General features: G+C 48.5%; 2 protein-coding genes across 2 annotated transcripts in view; both read left to right on the plus strand.

Moving 5' to 3' along the window:
• Positions 1–1,453: 1,453 nt before the first annotated feature.
• On the plus strand, positions 1,454–10,101 carry LOC130865546 (uncharacterized). The gene is made up of 5 exons (XM_057756653.1): positions 1,454–1,468; positions 7,297–7,434; positions 8,168–8,369; positions 8,532–8,782; positions 10,069–10,101. The coding sequence occupies exons 1-5, from the start codon at positions 1,454–1,456 to the stop codon at positions 10,099–10,101; spliced, it is 639 nt and encodes a 212-aa protein (XP_057612636.1).
• Positions 10,102–10,478: 377 nt separating this feature from the next.
• Ap3b2 (adaptor related protein complex 3 subunit beta 2) overlaps positions 10,479–13,868 on the plus strand; it is a 33,213-nt gene continuing 29,823 nt past the window's right edge. Inside the window, exon 1 of the mRNA XM_057756124.1 lies at positions 10,479–10,935. Within this exon, the coding sequence (XP_057612107.1) occupies positions 10,823–10,935 (113 nt within the window). The 5' untranslated portion in view covers positions 10,479–10,822. The remainder of the gene's footprint in view (positions 10,936–13,868) is intronic.

The raw sequence follows: 13,868 nt of genomic DNA on the forward strand, positions 1-13,868 counted from the left end.
GCATCTAGACAACCTGCTCCTGCAAAATACCCCCCCACACACACACACACTCAGACCAGGTTCCTCTAAACTAAAGGTCTTCACTCTGACATCCAAAACACCTCAGAAACAAATCACTGTGCCTACTTGTTGAAGTTACACACTATGAAGCCCCTTTGAGCCCCTTGCCAGACTGGCCTCAAGCCCCAGTTCTTGGATCCTGACCAGACGTATTTACTGAATACTACCAATCTCCTGCCCTGGTGCTGGCCCAAACTCTCATTCTTCTTCCTTCAGTAGAACTTTCTGGAAGGACACACCAAGGCAGGGAATAGGAGACAAGGGAGAGGGGAGAAAGGGGACAAAGGCAGGGAATAGGAGACAAGGGAGAGGGGAGAAAGGGGACAAAGGCAGGGAATAGGAGACAAGGGAGAGGGGAGAAAGGGGCAAGGGAGAAGGGGAAGAGATATTTCCCCAGAGGAAGAAAGGACTGCCTTTGGGTAAAGGGGAGGCAGATGTGGCCCATAGGGAAATGGTAGTTTATGGAGGGAAAAGGGTAACCCCTTGTTAGGATGGGTTGGCTTGCTTTGATTGGGTATGCTAATTAGGGTCGACAAAAGGGGCCTTTTGATTGCAGAATATTTTGATACTGGACATTGGTGGTCAGCTTCAGGAGAATGAAGTTGTCAAATAAGGGAATAGACCATGTTGTTAGGGAAGTAATCTAACAGTTTAGCAAGGCAGAGAAAATGGGGGAGGACAAGATCTGCCAGAACGGTGTTTGCCCTGCTCAGGCCTCCTGGAGTCCTTCCCTTTCTATCGACCAAATCCACCTTTCTGAGTTCCCCCATTTCCAACCAGCCCACCAATACTCTTCTTGAGGTTTTGAGGATTCCAGTTACACAAATCAAGACAGCCCTTGGGAAGTCTTCCAGGCTCCAAGCCTTACCAGGGGTTCCAACCACTCAGCTCCATGCCAAAACTCTAGCCAAAGATATGTAACCCATACATCAGCCTAGCTTAGGGCTTTCTCTCCATCCAGCCCTGTTCCTTCCTTGCTTCCTTCTCTCTCTCCCCCGCCTCCCTCTCTCCCTCCCTTGGGTCTTGGGAACTAAGCTCCAGGAATCACAAAGTCCCTGAGACCTGGCAATTACATTAGACTCTAACTCAGTCCGTTACTTCTCCCTTCCCTCCTAGAAATAAATGGACAAGGACTCAACCATGGATTAACATGACCGTGGGCCCGCCTGAGCGGGCCAGAAGAGGCTTCAGAAGGAATCATTAAAGTATTTTCTAAAACCTAATTAGGACTTTGGCTGTTCTCTCTACTTCTTGTGGATCTGCTCTGCTCCCAGAATGCCCCTGTGCTTGCTTCCTGGCTCAGCCCGCCCTTAAATTCCACTCCTTCCAGGAAACTGCTAAGCTTCTCACATAGTAGGCAGGTTGCCCCCAGAGGGATTTGGACTGTGTGAAAATGGAGATTGAAAAGGTACCATCCCTAAATCTCCAAGGCATGGGTGGGCGGACCCTTGGAGGTCAGGTGATCAGGGTTGGTGGCAAGAGGTCCTCATTCCCCTCCCCCCCCCCAGGCTGTACTGTCATCAGTCCAGCAGCCTAACTCACTGTCAGACCTGTAAGTGATTGCAGTTGCTTTAAGTGCGGAGATGTGAGTGTCAGGGAGTTCTTGAGGGATTAGGGCTGGGCAGGCGCTGTTCCTCCTCCCCAAGTTTGCTCACCACTTTGACCCCTGAGGATGGGGAGGGGGGGCTTCTGAGGTGCTTACCTGGGTTCCTGCAACCTGGGAACCTCTCCTTAAGCAAACAGGGGACTCAAGGCTGGTGGGTGAGGGGCCCACAAGGTGGAGTTCTCAAGGAACAACAAACAAACAATACAAAACAAAACCCAAACCCAACACACCTTAGAGGAATGGTCTGAGGTCCTGAAGTGGAGTTTGAGTCCTGGCAACTGCAGGAAGCCTGCTGGGGCTGTAGACAGAGAAACTGGCTCCTCCTACAAATTCATTCTCCCATCTCCCACCTCAGTCTTCCCCTCTTCCCCACCCCACCCCTCACTGTGCTGTGATTCAGCCCTGCTTGTCTAAAGTCTCACTAGTGGCTGGATCCTCTACTTCTTTGATCTTTCGGCGTTTACCCCATTTTGACTCTGGGTTTTTATTATGAAGACCAATTGAAATTCGGGCCACAATCTCCTCTTACAGAAATATAATGGTCCGGTTACAGACACAGGGACTTTGACATCGCCCTACCACTATTTTTCAGCATGTGTCAAATTAGCGTGTCTTCTGGTTGCAGTGTTACACAAACAAGCACATCTCTCTCATTAGTGTGTAAATTTACTTTAGTCGTGAGTGGTAAAATTATGTGTGACAAATAACTGGATTTGTTATCTGGTTCTTAACTTTACACGTATCTGTGAGTATATGTGCGTATGCATATGAAGTGTATGTGTGTGCTGCATGTGCACATGTATGTGTGGGTGGGCATGCCGCAAAACTACAGAGAGATATCCTCCTTTGTCATGCTCTGCCTTGTTCTTTGATGCAGGGTCTCTCACTGAACTGAGATCACAGATTTCCTCTAGGCTGGCAGCTGCCATGGCCTGGAGATTCTGCTTTCTCCATGTCCTCTCAGTTCTGGGTTAGAGGGGTGAACAGGACCATGTCTGGCTTTTACATGCGTGCTGGGATATGAACTCTAGTCTTCTGTGCCAGCACTCATAATTAATGACTCATCTCTCCAGCCCCAAGGAACTGTTGTAATTTCTTTTGGATTGATTGCCAGTAAATGCTTGATGTGTGTGCCTGCTTTAGATCCCTGCAGACAGAGTCATGTAAAAGTTTCTCAGGTGCAAAGCTGTGCTCAGTAGAAATGCTAAGATGTCCTGACCTACACTAGGGAGACGGGGGACATAAGGGCTTTCTTTCCTATCGCTTTGATCAAACATCTGACAAAAGCAATTTAAGTAGGGGTTTATTTTAGCTCATAGGCTGAGGGTATATGTTGGGGAGATGTGATAGCAAGGGTTTGAGGCTGGACATAGAAAAACCTCAGTCATGAAGTCAAGATGATGAATGAATGCTGAACCCTGTATGGGTTGAGCAACGGCCTTAACAGTAGAGAAACTGCAGGCCTTAGGACAGCTGGTACAGGAGCAGCTAAATGAAAATGGAAGTTTTTGTCCCACCTGCTCCCACAGTCATTCAGTCCCAAATAAACACGCAGAGGTCTATATTAATTATAAACTGGTTGGCATATTGCTCAACTTGATTACTAACTAGTTCTTACAACATAAATTAAACCATAATTCTTGTCTATGTTTAGCCATGTGGCTCGGTACCTAGTCTCAGAAAGGCATTATCATCTTGCTTCCTCTGTGTCTGGGTGGCAACTTTCTCTCTGCCTTTCAACTCCCCAGAATTCTTCTAGTCCTGTCACCCCACCCTATACCTCTTCCTGCCTGGCTATTGACCAATCAGCATTTAATTAAACCAATATGAGTGACAAATCTTTACAGTGTGCAAGAGCATTCTCCCACAGCAGCTAAACATTCAGCAACCTGAAGAATTCCCCATGGGGATTTCCTGTATTTGTTATTTAAAAGAAATCTGGAAAATGGAGAACAGTAACTGATCCAAGAGCTGTTAATGTGATTCAGCCAATGGGCTCTCTACATACAGGCAGATATTCCTTTGCCTTCTCTGTTACTTAAAGGATGGCATCATAGCTATTGTGATTAAATGATTGTTTCTTCTTTATACTTTTAGAAGAAAAAGACAGATAAAAATTTGTCTTAACAGTGCCTACATAGAATAATTAATAGTGTGGTCCCTAAAAGTCCAGCTCTTAAGAAACCCCTCTCAGGGTTCAATCAAGGACACCCCAATAATCAAAGGGGGCTAAAGTCTCGGGGCTAAGAAATCTACTCACAACAGGCTCCATCTATCTATGTTTCTTTATTCCTCTTTTCTCTCTTTTTCCTTTTCTCCCTTGCTCTACCCATTACAAAGGTTCCCAGTCATACATAACCGTCATAATCAGCAATTCCCCAGCTCTTGCTGGTTCCAGGGCTAGGATTCTTCTGCCCCATAAAAATCAGATAAGAGTTTTAACACACTGACACACAGACCTGTGACTTTCAGCTTACAGGTAGGAGTGGCTAGTGCAGGTCCAGTGGACTGCTTAGTGGAGAAAGTTAGGAAGGAATTAGATCATCAGGGGATTCTAGAGGGGTGGTTAGTGTGCTACACTATAGTTTTAGATGGTGAGATGGAAAGTTTCTTTTCAGCAAAATTATGAATAGAGCACGATTGTATTTTAAATCAGCACTTTGCTTCTTTTCTCCCAGCATGCATAGAGGACACCAGGTAACCAGGCAACCTACTTTAATAGTCAGGGGAAGCTAAAGCTTTTACCCCTGGGGTGGGGTCAGCTTAAGGACACAGATTGTGCATAGGATAAGAAAATGCAAATTTTGAGCTACAATGTCAGAATATCTTTTATAAAATAATTTAACCTTGATTCAAACAAAACACCACTTGCCAATCTGAGATAAAACCCATAGTTTTGATTTGTAAGCCCAATCTAGTGCTTACACAACATAAAGACCTTCAAACAGGCCAGGCAGGTATAAGGGCCTAGAGACCAGCTCCAGTCCCTACCCAGAGTTCCAAAGGTGAAACGCTTCTCAGAGGCAAAGAAGGGGTAAAAGATTTCTTTCTTTTTTTTTTTTAATATTTATTTATTTATTATGTATACAATGTTGTCTGTGTGTATGCCTGAAGGCCAGAAGAGGGCACCAGACTTCATTACAGATGGTTGTGAGCCACCATGTGGTTGCTGGGAATTGAACTCAGGACCTTTGGAAGAGCAGGCAATGCTCTTAACCACTGAGCCATCTCTCCAGCCCGGGGTAAAAGATTTCTACAATAACTTCACACGCAATCTGAGGATCATGCTTTTCTTTTCATATGCTCTTTATTACTCTGTTTCTACTCTAATAATGTTGTCCTACTTCTAATTCCTCTTAGCTTCTTTTTCTAGCTTCTTCTATTCTACTTTCTCAAAACTAGAGGCAGAAGGACAGGCATGCCGTGCAGAGTGAGGAGTGAGGTTGGATATTTACTTAGTGGGTTATGGAAGGGAAGGGGAGAAGGGAGAAGAACAGGGAGAGGGAGAGGCAGGGGGGAGAAGGGGAGAAGTTGGGAGAAGGGAGAGACCAAAGCTGCCTCTTTGAGAGGGAGATTGGAAAGGAAGGGACTCAGGCTGGAAGCTGAAGATCAGCTTGCCTAGGCTACAGGGGAGGGAGTGGGTGTGGCTTGTCTCTTAAAGGGACAGAGAAAATCATTACAAGCATTTATATATTGATAAATGTCAGCTTATCCAAAGATGCTGCAGTTGTAAAAGGTTTCTACATGTAATAAAAGTTTCCAACTCCACAGAGCAGAACCTAGAGGATGAAAAAGAGACAATTCTGCCTTTGTACTTATCAGGAACTCTTACCATTCCCCTTAACAGACAGAAAACTTGAGAAAATAAAGTTAATATAGTCAGAGGTGATTTGAGCAATATCACCACCACCTTGACCTAGCGTGTGCTCACAGAACACTACACTCAAACATGCAAAATACACTTGCAAAGGTGAAAAAAGTGTCCCCTAGAATAGAGCATAAAGCAAACCTCAATAATTCATAGGGATTGAAAGCTAGCTCCCGTCCTTGTCCAAGGCAGTGTGGAGATGAAGCCTTGAGTTCCCCGAAGCCAGTGAAGAGTGTGGGAATGGAGCTGAGGAGGACGGGAGGTCATGGAGGTCAGAGATTAGATGTTGAAAGGTGAGAGGAGGGGAAGGAGGAGCCATTTACCTACCTGGACCCCAGCCCGCAGGCTCTGGATTTTTGTCCACCCTAGGGTCATAGAGGAAGTGCTGCTGCCTCATTCAGATTGGCTAGGACACCAGTGCCCAGAATCTGGCCCCAGAACTTCCTGGTTAGCCCATTTATCTGCCTGATCCATGAAAACTTGTCCTCTTTCCTCTGGTCACAGAAGACGAACGTCTCCTAAGGAGTAAAGTGTGGTTGCTAAAAGGTAAGCAGCTTAGCTATGAGCTCAGATTGAGGGGGGGTGACAGTAGCCGGAGCCCCCAAAAAGGGAAGGATGGCCATAAGAGGTGGGCTTCTGCTCTGACCTTGCTTTAGCTGTAGGTACCTGGCTGGGAGCAGTGACCCCAAAGCCAGTCTCAGGGACAACCTGCCACGGCTCTGATTCTGATAGCCAGGGCGACAGAAGGAAGGACTGAGGCCTCCAAGCCTGGATCCCCAAAAGGGTGGGCAGCGTTGTCAGGCCCTGGGCAGTGGAATTGGAAAACTTGTGTCCCATGCGCTGATGTTTCCAGGGTGTTACCCTTTCTCCTTTTAACAACTAATGAATGAATGCTAAAGGCAAGGGTAGCTGCTCCTCTAATCAGGAAGTAAACAGATGGTGGGAGATGGAGGTGGGATTCAAGGTATCATTCAAGAGATCCTGGCATTCCAGAGACAGCCCCATACCCTGGTTAAGTCAGATCAGCTCAGTCTGAACACTGGTTCTACTACTTTATACATGTAGCCTTAACAACCTCCTTAGACCCATATTTCCCTTTTTCCAAATGAGAATGACAGTAAGATCTACATGACATTTTTGTTGGGCTAACTGGGGCCTCCATATAGTTTTGGTAACAAGCATTATTTTTCATTACTGGTGGAACAGCAGCCATGAACCTGGAGCCCTGTTTGAAGGGGCAAAGGCCCAACTAATGGTAGCTAGAGAGGCTCTCTGCCTTCAGCCCCCACTCTAGTGGGAAATTTGAGGGAGAGTCTGGGCTTTCTGGTTGAGCGATTCCTTTTAATTTGTGAGGCAGGGGTCACAGGGAGGCCACCAGCCTTTGGGACTTATTGTTCTTCTCCTCTCAACTGAGAGAGGTATTCTCTGCAGCCCTCCACTGCAGGCAAAAGTGCAAGTTCAGGAGCCAACTAGACCTTAGATAAACCCTCTGGCCTTGTAAGGATCACAAAGAGCTCTCAGTCCTTCACAGCGGTCAGGTGATGCCCAGCTCACCAACATTATTGTCCCCAGGTTACAGATGAGGAAGTTGAGGTCGAGAGAGAAGGGACTTTTTGATGTCCCATATGGAGAGGTGACTGGTCTCTCAACCTGCAATCAGCCATCTAGAGCAGGCTTATGCACAACACCCAGATACTGAGCAGCCAGAGCAGGGAGGACAGGGGACGAACCCGCTGGTAATGACTGGTTTTTCTCTCCCTAGATGAGCATCACATGCCAGGTAAATGGAGCAGAAGTCCTTGGCTCATCTTGTCTCGTCCACAGGCAGGGTACCAGCGGTCTCAACAGGGGCCAAGACAGTCCTGCTTTCCACAGCTGTGACTTCTGCTTGACCCAGTGGGTATGGGATGGGAAGGGAGCTGGGAGCAAGGTGTTCTCCCTATTTAGTGGACGTTAGAGAGAATGACCCCTGACCAAGGGCACAAGGACACAGAGATGCCCAGCATCCTGGGGTGAGGGGTCACTTGTTGGTCTCATGTCCTTTAGCAATCCCTAATAGTGCTCCCCACTCTCTCTCCTCTGAAACCAAAGCTTAGGTAGAACCAGGGCACTGAAATCATCCTTCCAAGTTTCCAGTGCCTGAAAATAAAAATACTACATCTATCTTGAGAATGAGTGCATGTTGGCTACTGAGGTTATTGGACTTGGGAGGTGTCTACCATGGTCCAGATCTCACTGAAGTTTTCCTGTTTCTTCAGGCCTACTTCTCAACCCAGGTACCTGCTGACACCCAGAATCCAGTGTTGCTTGTAGGAATACCAAGATGGAAGACCGATGAGGAAGGAGATCCGGGAACCGGGAGAGGGAGGAGAAAAGAGTGGCAGGATATGGGGATAACTGTGTGGTGCGGAAGTCCCGATTGCTGCACAGTATGGGATCCTTAAGGGTGGCTCAGAGCAGGGTACATCTGTGATTTTCAGATCTCTGGAGTCCCTTCTGGGTACGGAGGCAGGAAACAGTGAAGACCTTCTGCCTAGGGCCCTACCCCAAGCCAGGTCTACCTCTGTGATGAGCAGAATAACCCAGTTGTGCCTCTGCATCCACCCTGCAGTCTGTGCCATTTCTCCTCTTAGACCCTGGCTGGGGCATCCAGGACCTTGAAGTTCTTCTTCTCTGAGGCATTCATGGGTCAGCACTTCCAGGAGGTGGAGTTAGACAAAGGGGACCCTCAGCCTGGAGACCTCTTCCTGTTCAGATTGCAGTCTCCTAAGGCACAGTGGCTTGGAGCTCACGTCGGTGTTTACTGCGGCCACGGAGAGATCATACACTTTGAGGGTGAGCGAAAACAAATTTAGTCAGTTATGGGGGTGGGGACTGCCCTGGGATGAAAGTGTAGGTCTCTAAAAGGGGGAGGGGCAGCCCAGGGGTGGGACTTCAGTTTGAGGAAGTGCCAGCTCCTGTTTGCACTGCCCCCCCCCTCCCCCGCTATCCCCACAGGCAGGACCTCCAGCAGCAGCGCTGGACTACAGACGCTTCTGGGTTACTGTGAAGGTGTGGTGTGCAAACAGGGTCACCGGGCACTACAGCGTTCTCGAAGGCTCTGGCGAGTGCTTCGCAGACGCCGCCGCATTGACCCTGAGGAGCTGGAGCGCCGGGTGCGAGAAGCTATGGACAGCGATCCCCCTCCCTACCATCCAACCAGCAGCAACTGTGTGCACTTTGCCCTGAACTTGCTGGGCATGGACTCAGTAAGCGCCTCTCCTCTAGCTGCACATCCCCATGTCCATCCCAAGTTTGCTAACAAATGCCCACCTGCTCCAGCAAAATTCAGCCGTTCCTCACCCCTACTGCATTCAGACCAGGTTCCTCTAAGCTGCAGGTCTTCACTCTGGCATCCAAAACACCCCAGAAACAAATCACTGTGCCTACTTGTTGAAGTTACACACTATGAAGCCCCTTTGAGCCCCTTACCAGACTGGCCTCAAGCCCCAGTTCTTAGATCCTGGCCAGACGTATTTACTGAATACTACCAATCTCCTGCCCCAGTGCTAGCCCAACCCCTAATTCTTCTTCCTTCAGTAGAACTTTCTGGAAGGACACACCAAGACCAAGTTCTCAGCACAAAGGAGAATTACCCCAGAGGGACAAAGGCAGGGAATAGGAGACAAGGGAGAGGGGAGAAAGGGGACAAAGGCAGGGAATAGGAGACAAGGGAGAGGGGAGAAAGGGGACAAAGGCAGGGAATAGGAGACAAGGGAGAGGGGAGGAAGGGGCAAGGGAGAAGGGGAAGAGATATTTCCCCAGAGGAAGAAAGGACTGCCTTTGGGCAAAGGGGAGGCAGATGTGGCCCATAGGGAAATGGTAGTTTATGGAGGGAAAAGGGTAACCCCTTGTTAGGATGAGTTGGCTTGTTTTGATTGGGTATGCTAATTAGGGTCGACAAAAGGGCTTTTTGATTGCTGAGTTTAAATATTTTGATACTGGACCTTGGTGGTCAGCCTTAGGAAGATGAAGTGAAATAGTCCTTGGTGGCTAGTTTAGGAACATAATCTGACAGTTCAGCAGGGTGAGGGGAAGGGGAAGACAAGACCAGTCAGAGCCTTGTTTGCCAAACTGGGCCTACTAGAGAGAGCCCTTCACCTCCCATTGACCCAAAGTTCAGCTTTCTGAGTTCCACCCATTTCAAAGCAGCCCACAAATTCTGATCTCGGAGTTTTGAGAATCCTAGTTCTACAAATCAGGACAGCCCTTGGGAAGTCTTCCAGTCTCCAGGCCTTATCAGGGGTTCCAACCACTCAGCCTCATGTCCAAAACTCTAGCCCAAAGATATGTAACCCATACATCAGCCTAGCTTAGGGCTTTCTCTCCACCCAGTCCTGATCCTTCCTTGCTTCCTTCTCTCTCTCTCTCCTCTCTCTCCCTCCCTCTTTCCCTCCCTTGGGTCCTGGGAGCTGCGCTCCAGGAATCACGAAGCCCCTGAGATCCGGAGGTTAGACTAGACCCTAACACAGTCTGTTACTTCTTCCCCTCCTAGATGCCAATGGACGTGGACTTAACCATGGATTAACGTGACCGTGGGCCCTACTGAGCGAGCCAGAAGAGGCTTCAGAAAGAATCATTAAAGTATTTTCTAAAACCTAATTAAGATATTGGCTGTTCTCTCTACTTCATCTGGAATTACTCTGCTCCCAGAATGCCCTTGTGCTTGCTTCCTGGGTCAGCCTGCCCTTAATTCCTCTTCTTCCAGGAAGCTGCTAAGCTTCTCACATAGTAGGCAGGTGGCCGCCAGAGGTATTTAGGCTGTGTGAAAAATGAGGTTGGGAAGGTACCATCCCTAATTCTCCAAGGCTGATGTTTCAATCAGTGCCTTCTTTCAGAATACCCCCCTTCCTTCACTACGTGGGTGGGCGGACCCTTGGAGGTCAGGTGATCAGGGTTGGCGACAGGAGGTCCCTATCCCTCCCAAGGCTGTACTGTCATCATCCAGCAGCCTAGCTCACTGTCAGACCTGCAGGTGCTTGCAGTTGCTTTAAGTGTGGAGACAAGGGTGACAGGGGGTTCTGAGAGATTGGGGCGGGCCAGGCGCTGTTCCTCCTCCCGGTGAGCTCACCCCAACCCCTGCACTCTGCGGTGGTACTGGTGCCTTTAAGAATCTCAGAGTACAGCCCTGATTGCTGAATCCGCGCGCAGCCTCCGCCGCGCAGATTGCAGCTTGCTGAGCTAGGCCTGCGTCCCCTGCCTCGGCCATAGCCCAGTCCAGCCGCTCACTCGCCCCGCAGCACAGACCCATGTCGGCCGCCCCAGCCTACAGCGAAGACAAGGGCGGCTCGGCCGGCCCCGGGGAACCGGAATATGGCCATGACCCGGCGAGCGGTGGGATCTTCTCCTCCGATTACAAGCGGTGAGCTAAGGAAGCGCAGGCCCGGACGCGGTCTACGCGCGGGCACCATGGACAGCGCCTGGGAGGCCCAGGACTGGCCCTATAGGCTCTGTGCCGGGTCGCCTTAAGCGACCCAGGGGACCCGAGGCTGGTGAGGGAGGGGCCAGCAAGGCGGGGTTCTCAAGGAACAGTTGTCCCTATATCCCTGCTTTGCAGCCTTTATTCACTAGTTGAGTTGGTTCAAGGAGAAAATCAAAACAAAACCCCAAACCCAGCACCGTGGGGGAGGGGTTTAAATTCGTGAACTGGAGTTTTAGTCTGGAAGCCAGCTCAGGCTGTAGACTGAGAAACTGGCTCCTCCCACAAATTCATTGCCCCATCTCCCACCTCATTCTCCCTCTTCCCCACCCCACCCCTCACTGCTCTGTGATTCAGTCCTGCTTGTCTAAAGTATGGTTCAGCCCCTGACCTCTGACTCACTCATTTATTCGTTCATGAATTCAATAGCAATCATTTATTAGAGGCCTAGCGCGCAGACCTGCTCGTCACCCAACATAGCAGTGCACAGGAGAGCACAGGTTGCTCTGAAGGAGCAAGAATGAAGCAGTGACCGTTCAGCTTCTAGGGTCAGCAGGGGAGTGTGAGGCTGGTTCCATTTTTAGGGAACACATAAGAAATGGGTCTGGGATCTCAGGGAAATGACCACACAATCCAAAGCACTAGGGGCAAGCAAATTGTCTTTTGCAGAGAGGGATTTGGGCCGGCAGGCGCACCTTGTGGGAGTTCCCCTGGATTTTTACTACCAATGAAATGGTTACGCTGTCCCTCACTCTGAGTGGGCAATACTAGGGCTCACAGTTTAGGTGGGTGCTAACAACATAGAACCCTGTGCAACTGATAATCAAAGTGTAATTTTTGAGAACAGGGTGCAGCTTTTTTTTTTGTTTGTTGGTATGTTTTGTTTTATTTTGAGATCGACTTTCTGTGAGTCCCTGGCTGACCTGTGTAGCAGGATTAATAAAAACCCAGAGATAAAAATTAAGATTCAACCTGAAAACCAGAAAAGTAAAGCAGCCAGGCCACTAGAGATGTCTTACCGCCACCAAGACTGGGCAAATGTAAACAGACTAAGCCTCTCTTGGCTCAGGGGGCTAACTCAGTCAGTAGAGCATGAGACTCTTAATGTCAGGGTCGTGGCTTTGAGCCCCATGCTGGGTAACAAAAGTAGCATGAACAATAAAAAACCTGAGGCAAAAATTGGGGTTCAACCTGGAAACTAGAACAGCAAAGTAGTCAAGTCACTAGAGACATCTTACCTCTACCAAGGCTGGGTAACTGCAAACTAAGCAGACTAAACCCCTCTCTCCTCTCATTTTCTCTTCCCTCTAGTGCTGGGATTAAAGGTGTAGGCCACCACCACCTGGATTTGTTTCTGCATTGATCTTGTGTAGCCCAGGGTGGCCTTGAACTCGTCTCTGCCTCCCGAGTGCTGGGATTAAAGCTCTGTGCCAACACCGCCTGGCACAGGATGCAGCCTTGGGCACACACTTTGATCTTAGACAAATGTTAGGCTATAGCCTCTCCAGAATTCATGGCATCCAGGGCTGCAGAACTCTGCTGAGAAGAGGAAACCTGAGATAAAGGAGAGGAGCCTGTGCTCTCTTTATTTCTCTCTCTAACAGTTTGGTAAAGACTCCCATTGGTAGAAAAGACAGTACAGCTGGGTGCAGTGGTGCTCACCTTAACCCCAGCAATCACGAAGTAGAGGCAAGAAGAGCTCTTTGAGTTCAAGACCAGCCTGGTCTACATAGCCAGTTCCAGGACAGCCAGAGCTACAAATAAATAATAAATAAATAAGCATATTTTACTTATACCTCTTACAGCCCGGAGGACTAAGGAAAGCAATATGTAGGTTCTTCTGGTGTCAGCATAGTGTGGCTGGAATCACTGGAAGTCACTAGAATGAATGAGGGTTCTAAGCGGGGACTCTCACCAGATTTCTGTATTGGAAGGATCTCAGGCTGGATTGAGGAAAGTGAAACGGGGGGGTGGGGGGGAGGCAGACTGGAGAGATGGCTCAGTGGTTAAAAGCACCTGTTGCTCTTTCAGAGGACCGGGGTTCGATTTCCAGTACCCACATGTCGACTCATGACTACCTCCAACTCAAGCTCCAGAGGGTCTGATGCCCACTTTTGACCTCCTTGAACACCACACAAACATGCACATGATACCCATGCTTACATACAGGCAAAACACTCACAACTATGAAATAAAGAAATAAATAAGCCTTTAAAGAAAGAAAGGAAGGAAGGAAGGAAGGAAGGAAGGAAGGAAGGAAGGAAGGAAGGAAGAAAGAGATCTGAGTTGAGCAAGAGACAAGAAAATGTTAATTAGAGTTGAGTGGCTGGGCGTGAGGCTGGACTAAAGCAAGGCTGTTTGAACCTGAGGTCTCAACTGGGTCGGCTAATTGAATGTAGCATTCACAAAAAGTTTGGCAGCAGTAAAGGATTCTGAACACAGAAAACCTGAAATGAATTCAAAATCAAACACATAATGGAAGTGGGGAGTCCTGGCCTGTGCTGCCTACTGTGACTTTACTGTAGCTGTGACTCTAAACAGAACATTGCACTCTACAACTCTGACCTGATCACACCAGACACTGACACCGCCTGACACACCTTGGTGCACACGGGAGACTCTCCCTGGAGACTGACATGCCATGAACCAGAGCACTTTCAGTTGTACATGCAAAATTCTCTGCTTTTACAGAAACATAATGGTTTAATTACAGAACTGGGGACTCCTGACATGGTCCTTCCCTTATTCTTCAGCATGGATCAAGTCAGTGTGTCTTTGGATGTAGTGTTACACAAGCAAGCACATCCGTGTCATTCGTAGGCAAATTTGCTTTAGTCCTGAAAGGTAGCAACATTATTTGTGGTAAATAACTGGTT

This window comes from Chionomys nivalis, chromosome 23 (assembly GCF_950005125.1).
Source record: "Chionomys nivalis chromosome 23, mChiNiv1.1, whole genome shotgun sequence".
Lineage (NCBI taxonomy): Eukaryota > Metazoa > Chordata > Mammalia > Rodentia > Cricetidae > Chionomys > Chionomys nivalis.

What these genes read in the sequence shown, in the direction of transcription:
- LOC130865546 (XM_057756653.1), top strand. An exon ending in ACTTCTGCTTGACCCAGTGG is followed by an intron (nt 7,435 to 8,167) that starts GTATGGGATGGG and finishes TTCTCCTCTTAG; the next exon opens with ACCCTGGCTGGGGCATCCAG. An exon ending in ACTTGCTGGGCATGGACTCA is followed by an intron (nt 8,783 to 10,068) that starts GTAAGCGCCTCT and finishes TTCCCCTCCTAG; the next exon opens with ATGCCAATGGACGTGGACTT.